The 23,879-nt window shown below is 37.6% G+C and overlaps 1 protein-coding gene across 4 annotated transcripts in view; it reads left to right on the top strand.

The window, feature by feature from the left end:
• Nucleotides 1–23,879, top strand: part of limk1a (LIM domain kinase 1a) — a 134,830-nt gene that overhangs the window by 97,145 nt on the left and 13,806 nt on the right. For all 4 annotated transcript variants that reach the window (XM_028806862.2, XM_028806865.2, XM_028806864.2 and 1 more), the window contains 10 exons: nt 1,269–1,378; nt 9,717–9,923; nt 10,273–10,378; nt 10,717–10,907; nt 19,287–19,473; nt 20,060–20,146; nt 20,427–20,558; nt 20,711–20,770; nt 21,668–21,733; nt 22,213–22,384. In XM_028806862.2, coding sequence (XP_028662695.1) covers nt 1,269–1,378; nt 9,717–9,923; nt 10,273–10,378; nt 10,717–10,907; nt 19,287–19,473; nt 20,060–20,146; nt 20,427–20,558; nt 20,711–20,770; nt 21,668–21,733; nt 22,213–22,384 — 1,318 coding nt within the window. The remainder of the gene's footprint in view (nt 1–1,268; nt 1,379–9,716; nt 9,924–10,272; nt 10,379–10,716; nt 10,908–19,286; nt 19,474–20,059; nt 20,147–20,426; nt 20,559–20,710; nt 20,771–21,667; nt 21,734–22,212; nt 22,385–23,879) is intronic.

Below are 23,879 nucleotides of genomic sequence, written 5' to 3' on the forward strand. Positions count from 1 at the left end.
AATCTGTAATAAAGCTTATTTTCTGAATACTGATGGCTTATTCATCTTTTACTGGGAATGATGTCATAAATGTTTAGACTTATTTTAGGAAGATGGAACTTGGCATATTTAATCCTAGATGTCAAAAATGTATGGTCTCAAAATAATGTGTAAGCATTATTACAAAGCCATTAATTATAAATATTACACAATAAAAAGAGATCAATATTGGATCTTGTCCACTTTTACTAATGTTGATATACTCTGTGTGTATACACTTACACTATTATATTACATTTTTTAACATTCACAATAGACACACTATGTATTCTGTACTTTCCAAATTCCCTTTTTTGGACAGGGGACTTTACTGTAAGTAATAACTGTAAAGAACTTTTACATTCAAAAAGTGCTGCTAGACGTGATCATTTTTGGCCTCCATGTAGGTGCTTCATGACAAAGATGGTCATCTGTGGGTGGTCCTGGGAAAGTACCACTGCATCTATCATTTGGGTTATATTTTCCCACTCTGTGGTTGGCCTTTATTTAAAGACTTTTGAATTCTGTCAGTTGATTTTCTTGTCTTTAATATATGTAACTTCTTATATGACACAGACATGTAAAGATGTCTGACTGGATTCTTTGATTTTCTGTACATTGTTCTTGAATAACTGTTGACCTTACTGGTGGGGAGAAGACTTCTAATAATTTTTTCTGTACATGAGTGAAAGGACAATTCACCCTAGGTATTGTGCACATTTATACTTCATATACATCCTTAAAAAAATATTTAACAGGACCCACACAACTATTTGTTTTGTGATGCACTGGCACTGCTCACTCACCCTTACAGTTTATGACTACTTTTGCAGTCTCACCAGACTCTTTTTTAATGTTTCTCCCCTGAAATCTACAGTTGAATTTCAATTAATTTTCTCAAATATTTATGAACAAGAGAAGAGTATAAATGACAAATTGACTATACAGTAATAGCAAACCAAATTTGCTATTAGATAGCATTTACCTTCCCCAGACCATGGTATGCCTGACATCCTGAGATCAGTTTTGCTCAGACATTCAACACATTCTGTACCAGGTACTTATTATTTTCATTTAAATAACACACCACTTCATCTTAGATTATATTTTATTAAGATAAGATTACACATTTTATTAGGTGACATATTCTGACACTTCTTGTTCCATGTTCTACTTTGTTACACTATAAATATGTGATGAAGCTGAATGTGAATCCTACCAACTAGTGTCTCTTGTTGCTGTCTGTGAAGGTTGCAGGGGAGCAGAAGTATCACCCAGAGTGCTTTACTTGCTTGAACTGCCGGGCCTTCATTGGAGATGGCGACACATATGCACTTGTGGAACGTTCCAAACTGTACTGGTGAGTAGGTTTGGTTGATATTAATCTTTTTTATATTGCCCTGGAGTGTATAGAACATAAAGTGTTTTTGGATAGTAACAACTCCCAAAAGAATTGTAAATGGATTTGGAAAAATGTTTCTAAGTACAGTACATCAGACTATTAAAAGTTGTTTTCTTGCTCACTTTAGTTATCCTGACTACTTCTCACTAAGAAATCCGAAATCTTTATATTAAAATGATTAACAAGTGGGAAGTGCAAAATTTGTCTGAACATCAAGGGGAACATGATTTGTTTTACAGTTGGTTAAAATCCAGATGATCACTGTGTAATTCCCATACATTGTGATATTTGTGTTCTGGGTTTATCCTGGATTTTGATGCACTGGGAGTCAGTTCCCGTTTGTTGTTAAGTAGACTAAGTGGTGAGAAAGTTATTTTTAGTTAACTGTATTGTTTCTCTAATCGGGTAACCACAACAGTCAGGACAGTCATGTTACCGGATGTGACATGTAGATGGGACTCCTTTTCCTTCATCTCTCAGTGGATAATACAACTTTGTCATTCTTTTTAGTAATGGCCAGTCTTTCTCTCAAGTAGTCCCTAGCAGTGGGATTATTATTTAGGTTTTTGACTTCAGCTCTTAAGTAACATCTTGTTCCTTGGTTGTTGGGTACCTCTTGTAGTTTGATGTCATGGCTTTGACTCTTGCCTGTTTTTGGACCTCATCTCAGTTGGTTTTTTTTTTTAACAATTAGCTGGTATTTCAGTGCCCACAGAAATCTCTTTGCACTTCAGCGTTTCAGGATTGACTGTTGTGTACACAGTTTGACTTGAGCTGTAGCACAGGTGTTATAATTTCCTCAAAGCAGCCTCTGTCCAGGTTGCACCCCACCAAAGCCCCCCCGTGCCCACCCCCAAACAGTCAATCGAGTGATGGTGCTTTGTAGTGCTCACCGCTTCACGGGGCACCCCAACCTCAGTGGCAATTCATGGGAGACAACCATACCACCGTACCAACCCAACCCCCAGTCCTTGTTCATGTGACTTAGCTTTGTGGTACTCAGTGCTTCACAGGGGACCAGACCACCCCACACTCAGAATAAAAAAAAATGTTTGGAATCTCCACATATAATGTTTACATATGCTTAGCAATTTTAAAAAAATCACGTCAGCATTCAAAAAATTTTTAATTTTGGAGCATTTCAGATTTTAGAATTTCGAATGAGGGATACTCAACCTGTATTAGTATGGTATAATTCAAAAAATGAGGAAAAAAAAAATCAATCCAGTAGAGTATTGCAATATTTTTGCTTCATTGTGATACATCATTCATGCACAGTGCATTGCTTTTTTCTGCAAGTTTTTGTGCAATGTATAGGTATGATATTATGTGCAGCAGTGCTAAAATGTGCAGTGCGCCATCTGTCAGAATGTAGAAAAAATATATTTTTTTGTTACCTGCTTTTGTAGTTAACAAACCGTTTGACAAATAAGACAAGACCATTCACTGCATCTTGCTTGCTTGGTTCACCAATGGTTACGTTGTCCAAAATCTGAATACTTTTAAAAGTTGTTGGGGTTTCTGCTTCAACCTCATGACTACAGGTAATTTGTTCCAGGTTCCTCTGACTGTTCTTGTGAAGAAGTGCTTCCCTTTAATTTCCACAAGTGTCCTCAAGTGCATGATTTACTATAACTAAAAGAAAGAATGTTGACACACAAATTTACCAAGTTCCTTTGATGATTTTAGAGATAGGACCCTATGCAACCTTATTAACTTTGTTTTATCTTGAGCTGCAAAGATAAAAGAAGGAAAGTAAAAGGAAAGAACCCCAGCACAGGTACTTAATGTGGAATTTATATCAGTATTTGCAAACTGAATAGTGCTCACTATGTCTTGCTTGTGTGGACACTTTTTGTGACTGAAGACAGAGAAGAAAATTAAAATTAGTAAAAACCTTTTATTGATACATACCAGGCAAGGGTAAAATGACAGAGAAATACAGTCCTAGGACACCGCACTTCATCTGCCTCGAGCGCAGATATCCTTGTTCTTTTATAGCTTTCTAGTCTCCTGATCGTTGACCACGTAAGCAATAAAAATAGCGTCCTGACTCATTTTGTATTATTCCAATGGTAAAGTCCTTACCCTAAAGGTATATTTTCTTGTCACACACATCATTGAAAGAAAACTTCCAGAAAGTATATATGCTTTTTGTCACGTACGCAAAACACAAACAAGTTTGATCATTCTGTCCTATTTTCTGTACTTACACACATACATTTTGTTCAATTACATCATTTTATGTTTTTACACTTGTGTGTGGAACAGGAGAAAGTAGGGTGAAATGACACGTTTTACTACATGCTTGTGTGTGAAAGTTTAACAATGTTTTGTTAAAATGTCAGGGTAAAGGCTGTTAAACTTTAAAAACGCAAATTTGTAAATATTCATATGGTATTTGAAGTGTGAGACTTTTACCATAAACATAACAGTCAATTTCATAATGACGTAGACGGAGATGAATTTAGACAGTTATGCATCATAGCTGAGTATACTCAGTTTTGCTGTTGAGTTGGATGATGCAGTACTGGAAATCCATTTCCATAATTAAAGAATGATTTAAGTGGGATGAATTAAGTCGAGTCCTGCTAGGTGTAATAGGTGGAAATGTTTCTGCCTATAGGAATATGATTTTAACTTGTATCCAAGAGATTTAACCACGTCCGGGGCCGGAAATAAAAGATGACAAAGTAAAACGTCATAAAGAATTGAAAAACATTGTTGAGATACACATGCAGAACTGGTTAGAGAAAAGAGATCAAATATATTGTTTGGATTTAAACCTTAAGTTGGAGACTTGTAGATCGTCTAATTTGTGTTGACATCAGGGGAAAATAGTGTTTCTTCCCAATGAAGATGCGTATCAGCGAGAATTAAAAGATTTGTTGTTTGGTGAAAGTGAATTCCACAGCAGAGACGTGAATTTGCTGCCGCTTAGCGCAGGACAGGGGGTTAGCGAGCGCCGTGAGCAGGGGGCAAAGCCCCCTAGTAATATATACTGTAATATAAAAAATCTAAATATTATTGTACTGTGACCAAAGTATTAATGTCCCTGGAGGCTCCCTGTTGTTATTGTGGATGGTTCTGTGGTTCAGTGGCTACTGCTGTCACCTTCCTTGCTCAGAGTCCTGTCATCAGTCCTGGGCCTGGGAGTTGCCTGTATAGACTTTGTATTTTCTCCCTGTGCCTGCATGGTTTCTCTTCTGCTACTCAGGTTGATTAACAATTATAAATTTTCCTAATGTGAAGTAATTTTAGACATTGTCATTTAAATATAAATAATACCAATTCTAGTTTCAGATTTAATATGCAGCCAAATTTGAAACATAACCCTCCCCCCTGTATAGAAATGAATGCCCAGTAAAAAGCTCTTTAATAAAAACAGGAAGGGAAGGGGGAGTAGGGAGTAATGGTTCAAATGTTTTTAAGGCACGGACTGTTTATTAGTTGCAAGAGAGTCTAGCTTGTCTAGGATTGCCTGTGTACTCATTTATTCTGTTGATAACAACTTCGTGATGAAATTCTTCAATAAGATTTGGACATAATACGTCATCTTTTATTGGGATCTTAAAGTGAGGAAAATGGTAAAATTTATAAGAGCTGAGAGTGCAAGAAGTGTGTCTGACAAGAGCATTCACAAGACTGAGAGGTGACAGTACCGTGGACTTGTTTGAAAATGGTTGATAGGAGGGCATGACTTTTAAAAATATTATGGCAATATTCTCGTCTTGTGGGACTTGAAAAAATCTTTTACAAAAAGTCTTGTCTCGTCTCCTAAAAAGTCTTGTCGAAAGATTTTTTTCTATAATAGATATAGCTACTATACAACAGTAAACATTATTGTCAAGGCCTTAATCATTTATAGGCTATAATTTTGAGCTACGCTGATTAATCATTATAATATTTACCCAAATAGTTGATTATCAAAATGTTCTTTTTTTTTTTTGTTGAAAGTGGCAGGGCGCTAATTCATTTTCAGTTTTACTACTGGCCTGCAAATATATGCACAATGAAATCTTGGAAATTGGCAAAAATTCATGAATTCACACAAGCTTAGCTTGCAAATGAAAACAAATCCTGTTCTAAATTTCTCTTGTATGCCCTGCTTTATGCTCCAGTCAACACTGTCATCAGTTTACCAGAAATCCAGTTGTCCACCAGTTGCTTGAAATATGGACATATTTCAAGGAAGAGAAGCTCTTATGCACAATAATCACCTTTTTCCACCTTCTCAGACCTTTTCTCTGTTTAAAGTACGGATAACACTTGAGATTAAAACACTTAGTGTTCTTTAATTGTGAATAATTACGCTGCAAATTTTACTTTCCACCTACTTACTTTTTTCCTATATGCAAATTAGAAATATTGTTAAAAAAAACCTAAACAGCTTTCCACATCTCTCACCCCTGTCAATCCCAGAGACCATACTGGTTAGCTCTAATGAAGACTCTGTCATCATTTCAACAAAATATAAAAATGTCTCAGAATCTACTCTTCAAAAATCCAAGGGAATTGTGGGAAAGGAACCTTCCAATTAACATCTCAGAAAAGGAGTGGAACTCTGCCATGCATAGAATATATATGTGCCAAGCATTTCACATTTCAACTAAATGTATTTTACAGATCCCATTTCTCACATAGTCATATGAAAATGTTTGGGAGCCCCTCTTATTTGTTTGGATTTTTGTTTATCATTGGCTGAGCTTTCAAAGTAGCAACATCCTTTTAATAAATGACATGCCTTATGGAAACAGTAGTATTTCTGCAGTGACATTAAGTTTATTGGATTAACAGAAAATATGCATCATAACAAAATTAGACAGGTGCATAAATTTGGGCACCCCAACAGAGATACTGCATCAATACTTAGTTGAGCCTCCTTTTGCAAATATAACAGCCTCTAGACACCTCCTATAGCCTGTGATGAGTGTCTGGATTCTGGATGAAGGTATTTTTGACCATTCTTCCATACAAAATCTCTCCAGTTCAGTTAAATTTGATGGCTGCCGAGCATGGACAGCCTGCTTCAAATCAGCCCATAGATTTTCAATGATATTCAAGTCAGGGGACTGTGATCGCCATTCCAGAACATTGTATTTCTCCCTCTACATGAATGCCTTTGTAGATTTCAAACTGTGTTTTGGGTCATTGTCTTGTTGGAATATTTAACCCCTGCGTAACTTCAACTTTGTGACTGATGCTTGAACATTATCCTGAAGAAGTTGTTGATATTGAGTTGAATTCATCCGACCTTCGACTTTAACAAGTCCCTGAACTAGCCACACAGCATGATGGAACCTCCACCAAATTTGACAGTAGGTAGCAGGTGTTTTTCTTGGAATGTGGTGTTCTTCTTCCGCCATGTAAAGCGCTTTTTGTTATGACCAAGTAACTCAATTTTTGTCTCATCAGTCCAAAGCACTTTGTTCCAAAATGAATCTGGCTTGTCTAAATGAATATTTGCATACAACAAGCGACTCTGTTTGTGGCGTGAGTGTAGAAAGGGGTTCTTTCTCATCAACCTGCTATACAGATGTTCTTTGTGCAAACTGCGCTGAATTGTAGAACAATGTACAGATGCACCATCTGCAGCAAGATGTTCTTGCAACCATGTTACTGAACAATCTTTGTTTTCAGATCTTTTAAGATTTGCTTTGAGGATCCCATGCTGTCACTCTTCAGAGGAGAGTCAGAGGGAAGCACAACTTGCAATTGACCACCCTTAAATACCTTTTCTCATGATTGGACACACCTGTCTATAAAGTTCAAGGATCAACAAGCTAATCCAATTTTGTGTTGCAAGTAATCATTGAGTAGTCACATGCATTCAAATCAGCAAAATTACAAGGGGATCCAAATTTTTGCACAGCCAGTTTTTCACGTTTGATTTAATTTCATACAACTAAATACTGCTTCACTAAAACTCTTTGTTCGGAAAACACCCCAGTACTCAGATGTTCCTAGAAAATGAAAGACATACCACTGTTATCTTTTTTGTGGAAAGTAGAGTAAATTGTTATGCAGGCTGAGAGGGGGGTTCCCAAGAGTTTTCATATGACTGTAAATGTATCCAAAATGTACCCAAGGCAGTAAGTGTTGACATCCTGCTGCAGTATCACTAGGCCTTATGTTTTGGGAATACACTAAGTTACATAAGGAGTTTTGCACAAAATTATGTTATTTCTTAAACAGACTCAATGTCTCAGTCACTCCTAATCCATTAACAGCGATATTTGGTGGACTCCCAGATGGCATTAAAGTCAATAGTAACAGTCTATACCACACTGCTTGCATGCAGACTTATCTTGTTCAACTAGAAGCATCCCAGCCCACTTTCAATAACTTGGGAGGAAGAAACATTCTATATTATCTCAAATCAGGAAATAATAAAATTCAGTGTCAGAATACATCCAAAACTTTTTAAAACATGACAAGAATTAATTGATATTACTTTTGACTATGCATGCTGGGCCTGTGTTTGACTACCTAATCCAATAAATATTTTATCATATTTTTAAAAAAGTTGTGTTTTTTTCTTGTGTCTCTCTTCTTTATCTGTTTCCCTTGGGTGGGAGTTAAATGTTATATGTTTAATTGAGTAGCATGCCATTGTAATGTTCTGTTTTGGAATATAATATAAAATATAAATTAAAAACAAGTTCATTTTTTTCAGCCCTACTAAATACAGGAGACCTATTAAATCAGCTTGCACACAGACAGGATTAAGACCTCAAACAGTACAGATCCCACAAGATGTCATATATTCATCATCAGCTGTAAAGAGATAATATTCACATAATGACACCACCAAAATCAATTGCAGTGTTGACTACTGCTAGTCAAAAGTGATAACAGATCTTTTTCATTTTGGCAAGTGGTTAGAGGAAAAAGATGTCTAAAATACAGATAGACAACACTAAGGCATTGCAAGTGCATCTGATAAACATGGCACTCTATGCAGAAGGCACTTTAGTTTGTGCAAACGCAATCAACCACATTAGAGATGAGGAAGAGTATTGTACGCTAGGACCAGGTGATATAGAAGAAGAAATAAAACTTATTTTTTTAGTTTATGAACAATTTTCAGTTTATTTACATATTTTGACATAGAACTTTCAACTATTCATGTGGAGAAAAATACATATTTAAAATATGAGGTGGTCCATATTTTGCAAACTAAAGGTACAGCTGTATCCTTCTTATAAGTAAATACAAAAAACATATATTGAGAGAGCCACCTGAGAGAGACTGAGAATGTCCCAAAAGCTGGTGCAGGGAATTTTAAGGGAATGTATAACTTCTCCTGATTGGATTAAAGTTACTTCCAGTTACAAAATCAGTGTTTTGTCATTGACAAGTTCTTCTGTCCATCAGTTGTCATTCCTTGTGTAATAGCTCTTTGTTCTTGCTTGTGTCCATTTTTGCAAATTTTGGCTCAAGACGTCTGTAGAGGGGCCTCTGGAGAGTCAGCTCAAAATGTTATTTACACCTTTGTCATCAGATGAAGTCCAAGCAGATCCTGGTACAAGCTGGAGTTCATTCACTTAGTTTGGAATGCAAGTGGGGAAAGACGCAGCTGGATGTCTACAATCCTGTTAACTCCGCATTTTTAGCAGGCCTGGTGTGCCACTATAGTCTAGCAGAATGACCAGTGCCCACTGTGTCTTACACCCTGTTGTACATACTGCTAGAATATCCAGTATTATTTAACAATCTCCAACTGCTTGTTTCATAAATAACGCTTCACAGAGACACATTAATTGTTATCAATGATATTTATTTAAAAAGTCCCTTCATATTTAAACAATAAGGTCCCCGCAAATGACAAAAAGTCAGCCCTCTCACAATGACACAAATTCACCAATATAATAGGCAACTTACCGCATTTTTATACTTAGATCAAATATCAAAACTCAGGGTCCTTCTGTTTTGATAGTTTTACAATGTATATATGACAGAATAATAATAGTAATAGTAATACACATGGTATAGTAAGCATAGAAATAGGGAGCCATACTTGTAGTGAATGAACCCTAAATAGTTTCAGTTATAGAAGATCTTTCTGTCATTACACTTCCTTCTGGCTTGCTGTATTATTCAAGGTATTTTGATTATGTTGTCTTGTCTAAAATATTTAGGATATATAGTGGTCTTAATTAATACTAATCATTATTTGCATCACTAGTTGCATTTTATTGTTTGTTGGCTCACCCTTCACTCTGTATCTTTGCCCATTTAAATAAAAAGTATCATCTGTTGCCCTCTTTAGTAATTGTGTCTTCTCTTCTCGTAGTGGGCGCTGTTACTACCAGACAATTGTGACTCCAGTCATAGAACAGATTCTTCCAGATTCACCATGCTCTCGGATTCCTCACACAGTCACTTTGGTATCAATTCCTGCTTCATCTGATGGAAAACGTGGCTTCTCAGTGTCTGTTGATCAGAGCTGCAGTCCAGGAGGGTGTGGAGTAGACCATAATCGCACAGTACGAGTAAAGGAGTAAGTCCTCATGGATGGAAAGGGGTTACATGAAGCAAGTCTTGACTTAGTGATACTAAAACAACAGTTTTGGAAACACACAGCTAGTTGGTATCTTAGCTTGCATTCTCTCTGGATACCTCTGGATTTCACATCCTTCAATTAATAAGACAATGTGGAATTATTTAACAAAGACAAGGAAGTGAGACAGGGTGACTTGACCAGAGAAATTTCAGGGAAGCTGTGCCAGAGCTGGGTATATCCATCTGTTCAATCCTAGCTTTAACTACTATATCACAAGTTCAGCTGTACAAGTGAGCTTTTCAGCATAATATTAAACTCTTTGAATTTGTTTTCTTGTTTCCTGCAGAGTTGATCCAGACTGCATCAGCCCTGATGTAAAGAACTCCATTCATGTTGGGGATAGGATTCTTGAGATTAATGGCACTCCAATCAAAAACGTACCACTAGATGAGGTATAAAGATACCATGCAACTGTTCCTATAAATCTACACTGATCCAGAAACTCTAGGGAATGATAAGGAAGGGTGACTTTAGTAGCTTTTGAAAAGTATGTGTTGTTCAAAGAATCTTTAGTGTTTAGTGCCATAAAATAAAATGGATTTGTGGATCAAAATGCTTATCTAATGGCCTGGCTCAGTTCTAAAATGTTTGTTTTGAAAAGTACAAGATTCACCATTGAGCCACTAGGCTGTAGTTCATCAGTTGTGTGTGGTTGTTTTTTTTTTTTTTAAGCCCACGGATTCAAATTTGGCCTTACACTTACGACTCAGTGTTCATATTTTCTCTCTAGATTGACCTGCTTATTCAGGAAACAAGTCGGTTGCTGCAGCTAACAATCGAGCATGATCCCCATAACTCAGATTCAGGGTCAGGGGAAGAAGTTGATGGAGTAAGTCCACTTTCTGATCTGTGCAGTCCCATGAGGCCAGTAGAGCGGACACCACGTTCAGAGGCTGGAAGTATCGGTTCTCGTATGATCACGTAAGATTCTCTTTTCTTGATGTAAAAAAAAATATATCTTGAAAATTATTTTGAGGACAAAATATTTTAATAAGTTAGGTGGGAGTTAATATATGGAGGATTGTTTTGGACAATATTAAATAAATGCACAAATAAAAGTACTGCAAAATGTAAGCGTAAATAAATAAATATGTCACAAAATATTTTTATTTTGTCCATAATATTCCTCCAAACACATCATGAAATATGGCTTGATATAAAACGGTCACTTCACTTGTCAAACACATAACTGTGTTTTGATTGGTGAATTGTCTTCTGTTGATTGCTCATGCTAATTCAATATGTTAGTGCGAGCGAGAGAGAGAGGGGTTGGGAGTATGCGCTGATAGCGTGTGATGAACCACCTGGATTGGGACAGTGCAAGAAATTGTACTAAATAAGGTAGCACAAGAATTAATTTGAAAAATGCTTACTACTGTCGATGAAATGGATTCTGCCAAAGTTATCACGTATGTCAGAGAGAAAATTGAAGATTTATCAGAAGAAATTACAATGTTGACGGCCCTTTTAGATTACAATATCAATAAAAATATTTTTGAAAACATTGAAGAACTGGTGCCCTGGATTATGCTATACGCCAGATCAGGTGATGAAGCTACCTGCCCTGGATACTCCTCAATCATTTGACATTCTAGCTGAGTCAATAGAACACTTTCTTTCAAGCAGTTTAAAAGTATGACAGATAGCAGATCTATAGTCATGGCCAAAATTATTGGCACCCCTGGAATTTTCCCAGAAAATGCACCATTTCTCCCAGAAAATTGTTGCAATTACAAATGTTTTTGTATACACGTTTATTTCCTTTATGTGCATTGGAACAACACAAAAAAACAGAGAAAAAAGCCAAATCTGATATAATTTCACTCAAAATTCAAAAACCGGGCTGGACAAAATTATTGGCACCCTCTACTTAATATTTGGTTGCACGCCCTTTGGAAAAAATAACTGAAATCAAGCGCTTCCTATAACCATCAACAAGCTTGTTACACCTCTCAACTGGAATTTCTGACCACTGTTCTTTTGCAAACTGCTCAAGGTTTCTCAGATTTGAAGGGCGCCTTCTCCCAACAGCAATTTTGAGATCTCTCCTTAAGTGTTCAATCGGATTTAGATCCGGACTCATTGCTGGTCACTTCAGAACTCTCCAGTGCTTTGTCTTCAACCATTTCTGAGGGTTCTATTCAATAAGGGCGCGCAGAAAAAGGCGAGCTTCAAAAGGGCGACCTCAATTGGGCGCAGCGAATAAAGGCAAACACAACTATGTACAATGCCACGTAGATATTTTATTATTATCTATCTATTATTATCTAAATTATCTACAAACGCCTTTATTCGCTGGCTGCTGGCTCTCCTGCCATAGCGTTTCATTTCGTTCAGATGTCGACGGATAGTTCGAGCTGACACTGTTGCACCCTGAGTCTGCAGAACAGCTTGAATATGTTTTGAAGTTGATTAGAACTGTTTATCCACCATTCGGACTATCCTTCGTTGCAGTCTTTTGTCAATTTTTCTCTTCCGTCCACGTCCAGGGAGATTAGCTACAGTGCTATGTGTTGTGAACTTCTTAATTATGTTGCGCACAGTGAACAAAGGAACATGAAGATCTCTGGAGATGGACTTGTAGCCTTGAGATTGTTGGTATTTTTCCACAATTTTTGTTTTCAAGTCCTCAGACAATTCTCTGCTCTTCTTTCTGTTCTCCATGCTTAGCGTGGCACACTCACACACAACAGAAAGGTTGAGGCAACTTTTCTCCATTTTAACTGGCTTCAGGTGTGATTTCTGTATTGCTAGCACCTGTTTCTTGCCACAGGTGAGTTCAAACGAGAATCATATGCATGAAATAAAACGATTTACCCACAATTTTGAAAAGGTGCCAATAATTTTGACCAGGCCATTTTTGGAGTTCTGTGTGACATGATGTCAGATTTGGCTTTTTTTCTCTGTTTTATCGTGCTGTTCCAATGCACATAAAGGAAATAAACATGTATATACAAAAACATTTGTAATTGCAACAATTTTCAGGGAGAAATGGTGCATTTTGTGGGAAAATTTCAGGGGTGCCGATAATTTCGGCCATGACTGTATATGGTGTATCAGAGAAGATGATCACAAGGCAAATGAGCCAGTATGAAATACTTTGACACTTTGACAAGGAAAGCCAAAAGCAATGCCAAGTAATATTTTGAGCTGAATATTTGAACCTGTTTTAATAGTCTAAAGTCAAGTGCATATTCACAGCTACTTTTTCAAACAACTTTACAAGCTGTGATCAGTGGTAAACATGTCACTTTCTTATCTTATAATAAGAAAATATATTTATCACACAGTTAAATTATTTGAGATTATAGTTAAACACTACTTAAATGTAAATATATATGTATTTATCAGTGTTAATCATTAACTGTAACAGTTTTTTTCAGTTTACCAGCTAGACATAATTATTGAGGTGTAATTATAAGTATGGATTATCATTTTAATTATGCAGTACTTATTTCTAACCAATACTTATACTGTATGACACACACAGATAGTAAACACAATACAAACCTTTAAAGGAGCCACAAATCTATCTTATGTTCATAAGGTGTTTATCAAGAAGCCTAACATTCTTAACAGGTGTCAATGAGTGGACGCTAGGGGTTGCTGTTACCCCGTGAAACCCAAAAGACAGACGTTCAGGACACACTTGTAAAAGCACCAAGTATAATTTAATTATTTTCTTAAATAAAGTGCACAAAGCACCACAATTGCCACAGTTCTCCAAACCAATAACCAATAATCACAATTCACAATTACACAATCCTCCACTCCCAGCAGCTCCGTTGCAAACCCTCCCAACTCAGGCTCAGCTTGCTGGGTCTCTACCTGTCCTTTATATAGTTCTTGACCCGGAAGTGCTCCTGTTCTTCTGTCCATGTGATTCAATAGCACTTCCGGGTCAGATGAAGACTTGTATTTTTCTTCAGCCCGGAAGTACTTCTGTTCCTCTGTCCCCATGACTTGGAAGTACTTCCGGGCTATGCAGGAAACAAAAATCCCCTCGTCTCCCTGCAGCGTCACACGGTGGTCCCCATGGTACCCAGCAGGGTTGTGAAGCAAAACTCCATCTTGCATGATGCCCTGCGGGAATCCGGGGCACCTCTAGGCTGCAGGGAAGACGCCATCTAGTGTCCTGGATGTGTCGGCCAGGTTGAGCTGCCGGCCATCCATCACACAGGTTTATAAGTAAAATAGACAAATTTTGCTTTTAGGCCTGAGTTATACTTCACACAACACATGCTGCAGCGGACTCTCCTGCTACGCAAGCGTTGAAGTGCTTATACTTGCATGCGTACTTTACGTAAATCTGGAGGAATCCACCAGGTGGCAGTGCGAAATATTATCATGGTGAGAACATGTTCGGCTTCTCTGTGTTGTGAATTGCCTAGAACACCCATTACATTCCGATGACACCTTACCGCAATATCTCTGAAAAGGATGTTTATTGATTAAATCCAGGGATGTGTCCATTCCAGCAAGCATTGGGCACGAGTGAGAAACAATCCCTGGACGATGCCTCGGCTCATCGCAAGGTGAATACAAGCACACATACACTAGCGTCATTTTAGCGGCACCAAATCCCCAAATCTGCATATCTTTGGAAGGAAACTGGAGCACACTGAGGAAACCCAGCAGGAAAACGTGTAAACTCCAGGCAGGGAATATCAGCGATGTGACTCCCTGCAAGACAGCAGCGCTAACACTCCGCCACTGTGTCACCCCATGTGTGTAATTATTAACAGTATTCATTATTTAAACGAAATTAACGATTTATCTGTAAAATGTAATATACATACTTTAATGCTTTTCATCATGAAAGTGATGTCAAGTATAAATCTAAGGATTCTAAATGTGCAGAGAGTTGGAATATCATACATTTAATGTGCTCAGTGTGGCGATCTATTGCTGGCGATTCGCTGCTGTCAGGAGCAGAGGAAGCCCTAGAAAAAAAGATAGCACAGAAGACGGTATGTGAGACTTTTAAAATGTATCGTGTCATTACGATCGGGAATATGCGATGCTTGAATATAAAAGCACCATGAATACATCTGTATGTCGGCATTTTGCTTCACCACATCGAACCATTTATCAAATATCAATACGCGCACACCGATCTCATAGGATCTGCAAAGCGGCTTTCTGTCACATGTAGATAATAAACAGAGACTATGACGTCACATTCCAACTTTTAGCACACTGCGCCCCCCCGACTTTTTGCTGGTACTGCAACTCGCACACGCATAGCGTTAATTTATGAGGACCTGCTCAGAGGACGCATCAAATGAACGCTCGGAACGCGTGGCGGCCATGATGCGGGCACGTACGCTTTCTGAGCGTGAAGTATAAATGAGCCGTTAGGCTAAGGAACCTATTGATTACTAAGCAGCAATTTCAAATTCTTGATCTTTTCTTTTTCTAAATGAAAATGTAAGCTTCTGCTTTTAACACAAGCCTGCTCATCGTCCAAACTTGGACAAGCAGTGTTCATTTTAATTAATTTAGAAAATAAAACAGTCTGAACTCCCTAAGGTAGCTTTTCTCAACATTTGTTTAATTGTACAGGAGTTTTCTCAAATTCCTTTTTTCTCAGTTTATTACTCCACTTTCTTTAATGTAAAAACTAATAGTCCAGTCTTCTTTCTCCCTATGGTCTAACTGTTCTGTTTACAGAAAGATGTGCGAAAGCTCAACTACCATAATACCTCTTGTAAAGAAGCACTGCAACTAAATTACAGTAAAGCCTAAAATAAGCAGATGTGATTGGCCAATTCACCAGCAAGTCTTTTGTAGTGAAAAATTGGCCGATTTAGATCAGAGCATCACTATTTTGTGTGTAATAGCTGTTTTTATTATCTGACAGTCCTAACATTAAAGGCACATCTGGAAGACAGGTTATGTGTTTTTGTCAGAAGATGGCTTGTTAATACTGGTAGACTAGGAGCTAAATGTTTTGCAGGCTGTTTTTTTTTTTTTTTGTTAATTGCTTCCCAGAAAAAATATTGTGTTGTGTCTCTTAACACTAGAATTACCAGAGCCTACGAGAAAACTCGTAAAGTCACACCCGACCTGACGCGGTTCGTTTTCAAATAATATTGCATTAGTGCGATGATGTTTTCTGCTTGGTACTATTCAGGTCATAAAATGATTTCTTCAAAATATCATATATACCTACGTCTGTGTTTTTTTTTTTTTTTGACATCATACACCATAAGGTGCATACTAATTCTGCGTGAGCAGGAACACTCAATAAAACTGAATAAAAAAAAAATAAAGTGACGGTGAGATACAAAGAAGGCAGATTCACCAGCGTTTGTGTGTCAGCTTTTATCCCTCCAGATGAGAGAATGTCCAGTTCCATTGTCTCAAAACACCACTCACATCTACAGTTATTCCCAAGTTTCAAATAAAAACTAACAGGGTCAGATCCCTGGGTGGGGAGTAGTATGTATCGTGATCATGACTGAGAGAATAAAAGTGAAAATAAAATGGTAACTTTCACAAGTACTATAAATGTACACCGTCTGTTACGGACGCAAACCAAATGTATGTGCTTACTGTATAATATTAACAATAAGAGCAGCTCACTACTGAAAGCGGCAAATATAGGAGGCAGTAGGGATAGAACCGGTGGCCCCTTGATTACAAGTCAGCAAATCTTACCGCTACGCCACGGAAGCTGTTGTATCGTCCTTGAACCTTTTGTGAACGTGTTTATTTGATCTTTGGACTTCAGGCTTCACATATTCTATAGTTTATGCCTACATTTTGTAACATTTATTACTAAAATATGAAAAAGATTCTGTTTTAACAATGTGTTTACACAGATTACCGTAGAAATGGAACACACGTGAAATGCATGTGTTCCAAATAACGATCTATTATTTCCACTCTAAAACTCCAGCAGTTCACTCACTCCCAGATAACCAAACAAGGCATGAGCTGGGAGAATTTTGTGAACTTTCTGCGACGGTGGGGGGATGGAATAGCCGGCTGCTTGCTGCTTGTCTTAATCGGCACATTTATAGGACAAAAGACACTGACAGAGAGGTGCGAACGGATTTAAGGTGGGCCGGATTTACGAGTTTTCTCGTAGGCTCTGGTAATTCTAGTGTTAATCAGTTCTCTCCCTGTCATGGTTGTGTGTAACATCATATTGTAATTCGGTTTTCTGTTTCTGATTCTAAATTAGTTCAGCCTGAGTGTGTGCTGATGTGTGTTTGCAAGTGTTCAACAGTGAACTGGTGACCAGTCCTGGTTTGCACTCCATGTTGCTGAATTCAGAGTTATGTACCTTGTATGTGTCACTACATTTTTCATTACATCTGGTCTAGGCTTCTTCTGGCAAGTTGTATAAAAAAGTGAGTACTGATCTGTCTCTTGAGATTGCACACATATTCCCCAACAGCATATTCATGTCATTTTAAGAAGAAAAAAAAAAAACAAAGGGCAACACAATTTTAAAAAGAGACTGTACTACCACAGTTCTAGTCGCTTGACTGCATGCTACCCATGTGCTCAACCACTCTCACTAGCTGTTATTAAACTACTGAAGAGCAAATGTGCATCTTGATACCAGCTGTATCAGGTAATATCTTTGCATAATAGCACAATAAAAATTAATACGTAAAGATGACTTTTGTCACAGGGCGGCACGGTGGCGCAGTGGGTAGTGCTGCTGCCTCGCAGTTGGGAGACCTGGGGACCCAGGTTCGCTTCCCGGGTCCTCCCTGCGTGGAGTTTGCATGTTCTCCCCGTGTCTGCGTGGGTTTTCTCCGGGCGCTCTGGTTTCCTCCCACAGTCCAAAGACATGCAGGTTAGGTGGATTGGCGATTCTAAATTGGCCCTAGTGTGTGCTTGGTGTGTGGGTGTGTTTGTGTGTGTCCTGCGGTGGGTTGGCACCCTGCCCAGGATTGGTTCCCTGCCTTGTGCCCTGTGTTGGCTGGGATTGGCTCCAGCGGACCCCCGTGACCCTGTGTTCGGATTCAGCGGGTTGGAAAATGGATGGATGGATGGACTTTTGTCACAAGCATGCTTCAGAAACATGAAAGGTGTGTTTTCTTTGCTGCTTCAAAGTGGATGTATTCAGTAAGTTGTATGGCTTTTGATTTCATTTTTGGACTTTGGTATTCTTTAACCTCCTTTTTAAAGCACAATAGCATTTTAGTTTTTTAAAATTATAAAATCCTTCACTTTAAAACACAATTTTATGTGACAAAGTAATATTTGATTTTGAAGAAATAACTTCCAACTTATCCTTTAGCCTAATATGAATGTCACACACAGATCTGGGGGTCAGATTTCTAAAACTTGAGTCTGTACAAAAAAGCTCAAAATGTGCATAAGCAGCTTTCCCTGCAAAAGCTAGGATTTATGAAGGAAAATCTGACAGGAGGATGTATACTTATGGCAACTCTGACCCTTATGTATGCAATAGTTCAGAGGAAGTGACGACACCCTTGATCTAAAAGGGAAATGCAGCCAAATCAGCTAAATGATGACTCACGTATATAATAATTCAAATCACCAAGCCATTATTATAATGTGCATTGACATGTCAAACATATTAAACCTCAGAAGTGATGAATATGATATACAAACTGCATTTAGGTACATTTTATGGGGGCCATTGCTGTGTATTTGCACTGAAGAACTCTTGTTTTTTCATCAGTTTATATCATCTGCCTATTTCATCTTATCAGAGAACTGACCAAGTGGTCAGGAATATTTCAGCCAAGCTTTACTCTGTCATGTCTGTGTTGCTAGAAGCCATTAACTGACTGACGAGGTGCTACATTCAGTTTTGGTATGGTGTGGGTGTACATGCATAAAACATAAAAAATTTTTTGCCAACATATAAGGGCAATTGCAGCAATGTCTGATTCTCCTAATGTAATGGAGCACTTTAATGCACTCATAATGCAATAAGGGCGCCTAGCAAGAATGAGGCAGCTTTTTGTTAACTCTAAGCAATTACATTCCATTAATGCACAACATCTGTGATGTTAAAATGAGATGCCGTGACTCAGTGGTCTGGGTCAACTGATGATTCATTTTTTTGAGGCAAAGTAGCTTTGACAGACGTCAAGGGGACTGTACGTGGTAGCTGGCTTGTTGGTAGGGTAACTGGCTTAACCTCAGCCAGTGGAAACTCCATATGGACAATGACCTAGCTGGGATTTTGTGTTCTGGACCCGAGAGGTAGCATCACTATAAACTACACCATCTTGCTGCCTATATTTACTAGAGAAAGTGTTAAAACATAAAAAAAGTATATTGATGTGTTTTTATTCCACACAGGAGGAGCTGCAGCATTGACAAGTCACCCTGTGCTAGTAATACAGGCTCCCCTCACTCACAGAAGAAAGATATTGGCCGTTCAGAATCCCTGCGTGTGGTCTCAAGTAGGACACACCGCATTTTCCGTCCTTCAGACCTCATACATGGTGAAGTGCTGGGAAAAGGCTGCTTTGGCCAGGCTATCAAGGTAAAGGATCTTCTTCTTAACTGAGTGAATTTATGCAAAGATTTTACAACAGACTGCGGTGGGTTGGCACCCTGCCTGGGATTGGTTCCTGCCTTGTGCCCTGTGTTGGCTGGGATTGGCTCCAGCAGACCCCCGTGACCCTGTGTTTGGATTCAGCGGGTTGGATAATGGATGGATGGATTTTACAACAGAACACAATGTTGACCTTCTAGCAAAAGAATTCTTAGACATCCTGTAATTAGCATCTTAACACATAACTAGGCTGTTTTCTAAGAATCTTTCAGCAAAAATTATTAATGCCAGTAATGGTAAATACAGTGTTGCAGCATTTTTATTACCTCTGCAAGCTCCAGTATAAAGTGAACTAGGCTGCCTCTTTATCAAAGTGCTGTGCAGAAGTAAGAGCATGTATTGTATGAATAGCAGCATATACTATATGTCAAATAAGAGTGTTATGAAGTACTTCACTGAAGCAAAATTATTTTTGTTGTAAATATAAGGTAGCAGTGAGGCAGACTTTATAGAAAAAAATTAATAAAGCAGGTTTCATAGTACTTATAGGTATGTTGATTTTTTTTTTGGTTAGGTCACACATAAAGAAACTGGGGAAGTAATGGTGATGAAGGAGTTAATTCGTTTTGATGATGAAACTCAGAAGACTTTCCTCAAAGAGGTGAGTGGAAGAAGGACATTTTGACCAGATGCAGAATGGTAGTGGTTCCAAATATACCTTTACTGGAATATCAGTTCAGATGATATTTCCCAGTAATTTGCTTTCTTTTGTCTCTTAGTTCCTAAAGTAAAATTATATGTAGAGTGAATTAGTAAAGTTGCTTTGGGTGTATTTTAATAAAAGCTATTTTTTTCTTGGAAGACTCTGTGTCAAGAGTAATACAAGTGGTGACAGTGTGTTTAAAATTGCATATCATTTTTTGTGGAATTCACATTTTCAGGTGAAAGTAATGCGCTGTCTGGATCACCCTAATGTACTAAAATTCATTGGAGTTCTTTATAAGGACAAAAGGCTTAACTTCATTACAGAGTATATCAAAGGTGGAACACTACGAGACATTATCAAAAAAATGGTGAGTTCCTGTTTCAGGACTGCAAAACAAGCCAGTCATGAACCAGAGGTGCAATTAGCAGAACTGAATTCAAGAACTATTGATCAAGTAAAAAAAAAATCAAGAGTATGTACTGCGTTGACTTGTCATACAATGCATCATCTTCTTGACAGGACAGCAAGTACCCTTGGAATCAACGGGTGAGCTTTGCCAAGGACATTGCTGCTGGAATGGTGAGATTTTTTTTTTCTTATGAAATGTTTACACAGACCAGTGCACCAACTAAAAGCACACTTTATTCATTATTTGGTTTTGCCTTTTGATACAAAATAGCAATATTGAAAAGATGCAGTTTTTCAGCTTTATGTTGTGCTGCCATCTTGTGGCGAAATACACTCTTAGCAAAGCCCTTTTGTATTTTGTTGCCCCCTGCTGTTTTCTGCTCATTGAATTCAAAATTCTGTTTGAAATAACATACAATCTGGTACATAACATTTTTACTTGACCGTTTTGTAGAACACGGACAAGTGATTGTATTGTTATTTTTTTGGCTTCACCTTCTCTCTATGACCTCTTCAGTAATGCTATTAATGTTTTTGGCATTTGGTTTGCCTTTTACGTATTTCCTTTAGAACTACTGAGGCAGTTCACACCAATGATCTCAGTGAATAAAGCATACAGTATGTATCAAGCTTAAGTTTACTGTCACGTCTACAGAAGAATACAGTGAAGTTCTTATGTACAAGTCTGATCAACATGCAGCATGTTTCCACTCTTCAATCTCTATAGTGTCCTCTTTCTTTATCAGAAAAAAATTGTTTGAGATGGAAGGTTGTGAACAAAACCAGTAGTGAAGTTCCATTTGTTTCTGTCACTAATATTATCACCACTGCACTTGTTACTTTGAACATATTGCATTAAATTCACTCATTTCACTCCGCCCTGCCTGGGATTTGTTTCCTGCCTTGCGCCCTGTGTTGGCTGTGATTGGCTCCAGCTGACCCCCGTGACCCTGTAGTTAGGATATAACGGGTTGGATAATGGATGGATGGAAGTTAAATTAACTTTCACATTCAAGTTCTGGAACTAATTATGTAGACTAGTAACTAAGTGTGATGTTATTTTCTCAGACATATTTGCATTCAATGAACATTATCCACCGGGACTTGAACTCACACAACTGCCTTGTCCGTGAGGTAAGTACTAGTTTTAGTCAGTCTTTATTTGATACGGTTCCTTTCATAGAGCACACCATTATAAAGTGCACAACAATAAAGTTTAATCTACTGTATACCAGTGGCGTAATGTCTCTATAACTGCTAGCATACAGTATGGCGATATTTATTTTAATAGGTGTCACTTTTGCATTCCTTGTTTATGTATCCTTTCTTAATTATATTAATTTATAATATTAATTGCCATCTGTGCGATAATAGACAGACATATTCTTGATGTGACGTTAGTATGTAGGTCCATGTATTGATTGTCGTCTAATGAGATTTGTTTTAATGTGGGGGCTTAGTTGTTAAACTTTCCTCTGTTTAAGTTCAAGCTGAGGCCCTTATCTAACCAGTCAAAGTTCATTGATGTAAAAGTTTTAGCTTAATACTATGCATAGCAATAGGTGTCTATCCAGTTCTCCACATAAAGGCTGGTATTTTCACTTATATTGTAGAATAAGAGTGTTGTTGTAGCTGATTTTGGACTTGCCCGCCTTATGGTCGATGACAAGAAACAAGCAGACAAACTATCCACTAACAAACTTCCAGCACTGAAGAACAGAGATCGCAAGAAACGTTACACAGTGGTGGGGAATCCATACTGGATGGCTCCTGAAATGATCCATGGTAAGGAGTAAAGAGAGATAAGGTGGGGAGAGATACATGTAAAGAAAGCTTGATTTACTAAAAGGATAAAGAAAAAATATATTCTCTGATACTTTAAAGCACAATAAAACATAAGGCAAAATTGACAGTGTCCTTTAGGTACTGGGAAATTACTACATCCAATTATGTATTCATTTACAAAACTCACTTATTCCTTCCACACTACAGGGACAAAAAAATCAAACTTCCATCAAGCTTGTATTTTATTTTTATAGGAAAATTGTAAAGATAATTTAAGCCCTCCGGTTCTCTTTTCTTCTTTCTAATTTTTCAAAGCATTTGGTTAAAATGAGCTATTTCATGATAAACAAACATGAACATGAAAAGGCCATAATTGCGCTGATCACCTTCTGTCTCCCAAGTTATCATTGTTGTTTCCAAACTGTTATTATTTTAATTTCATTCATACGTGTTGTGAGTGTTTTAGATGTCTGTCCAGCATATAGAGCTGGGCATGAACTGAATGGTATACTCACTCGGAACACATATACAGGAACATTGCAATGCTGTCAGAAGGAAGAACCCACAATCTCTGATATACACACATGCAAGTTCAACCAGACACACATTTAACTCTGGGCTAATACCAAAAATGCCTGAGAGCTGGCAGAATCTTGGCTTTCAAATGAAAATGCCATTAACAGTAGTGGACAGTGCCATTAACAGTGGACTTGAGCCCACATAATAAGTAAGACATTATGATCAACACCCTCCAAACCCCAATTTCTTAATGCCAAGCTTACACTCACCTACCCCCCGACATTTACTATATACAGTATTGTCTTTGATTCCTGTATGTCTAATCATTTTCCTCTGATGATGACACCTGATAGGTTGTTGAAAGCTCAGGAATAAAAAACTACTTTAAGATACATGATTAATTTTCTCCCTTTGTGGATTTCTAGCTACAAATACTGTGTGTGTATATAAACAGTATATAGTGTGTCTGTTGCACACTATACGTTTTCTTGGTGTGTATGTCTTTTCTTGGATCATTGTTATTGTTCTGTTGAGACATGCAAGTATAAATTTAATTGTACTATGTACAATATATGCTATGTACACAAGACAGTAAACTTGAATTTGAAAATCAATTTAAATACATATTTCTGTGTATTGAACATATAGGCTGTCAAAAAAAAGCCTGCTCCCATTAATTTTGTAAAAAAAAACATGTTTTTTGAGTGGCCATGTCAAACCACTTGTCTTACCCCAATTAAAATATTATAGCAAGACCTGGAATAGGCTGTAAAGTAAGGAAGGATTGGAAAATATTCCTTGAAAGCAGATGTTGGTGTTTAAAGTATTTAATTTTGATTACATGTCTCTAAATTAAATGACATTGAAAACTACAGCTGTACTGAATATTATATTCAAATTAGTATTTGGCCAGATAATGAGGTATTAATTGTTAAATTTGAGTAGTTAATCATATTTTAAAAATGCTATAATGACC

This window comes from Erpetoichthys calabaricus, chromosome 8 (genome assembly GCF_900747795.2).
Source record: "Erpetoichthys calabaricus chromosome 8, fErpCal1.3, whole genome shotgun sequence".
NCBI classification, from domain to species: domain Eukaryota; kingdom Metazoa; phylum Chordata; class Cladistia; order Polypteriformes; family Polypteridae; genus Erpetoichthys; species Erpetoichthys calabaricus.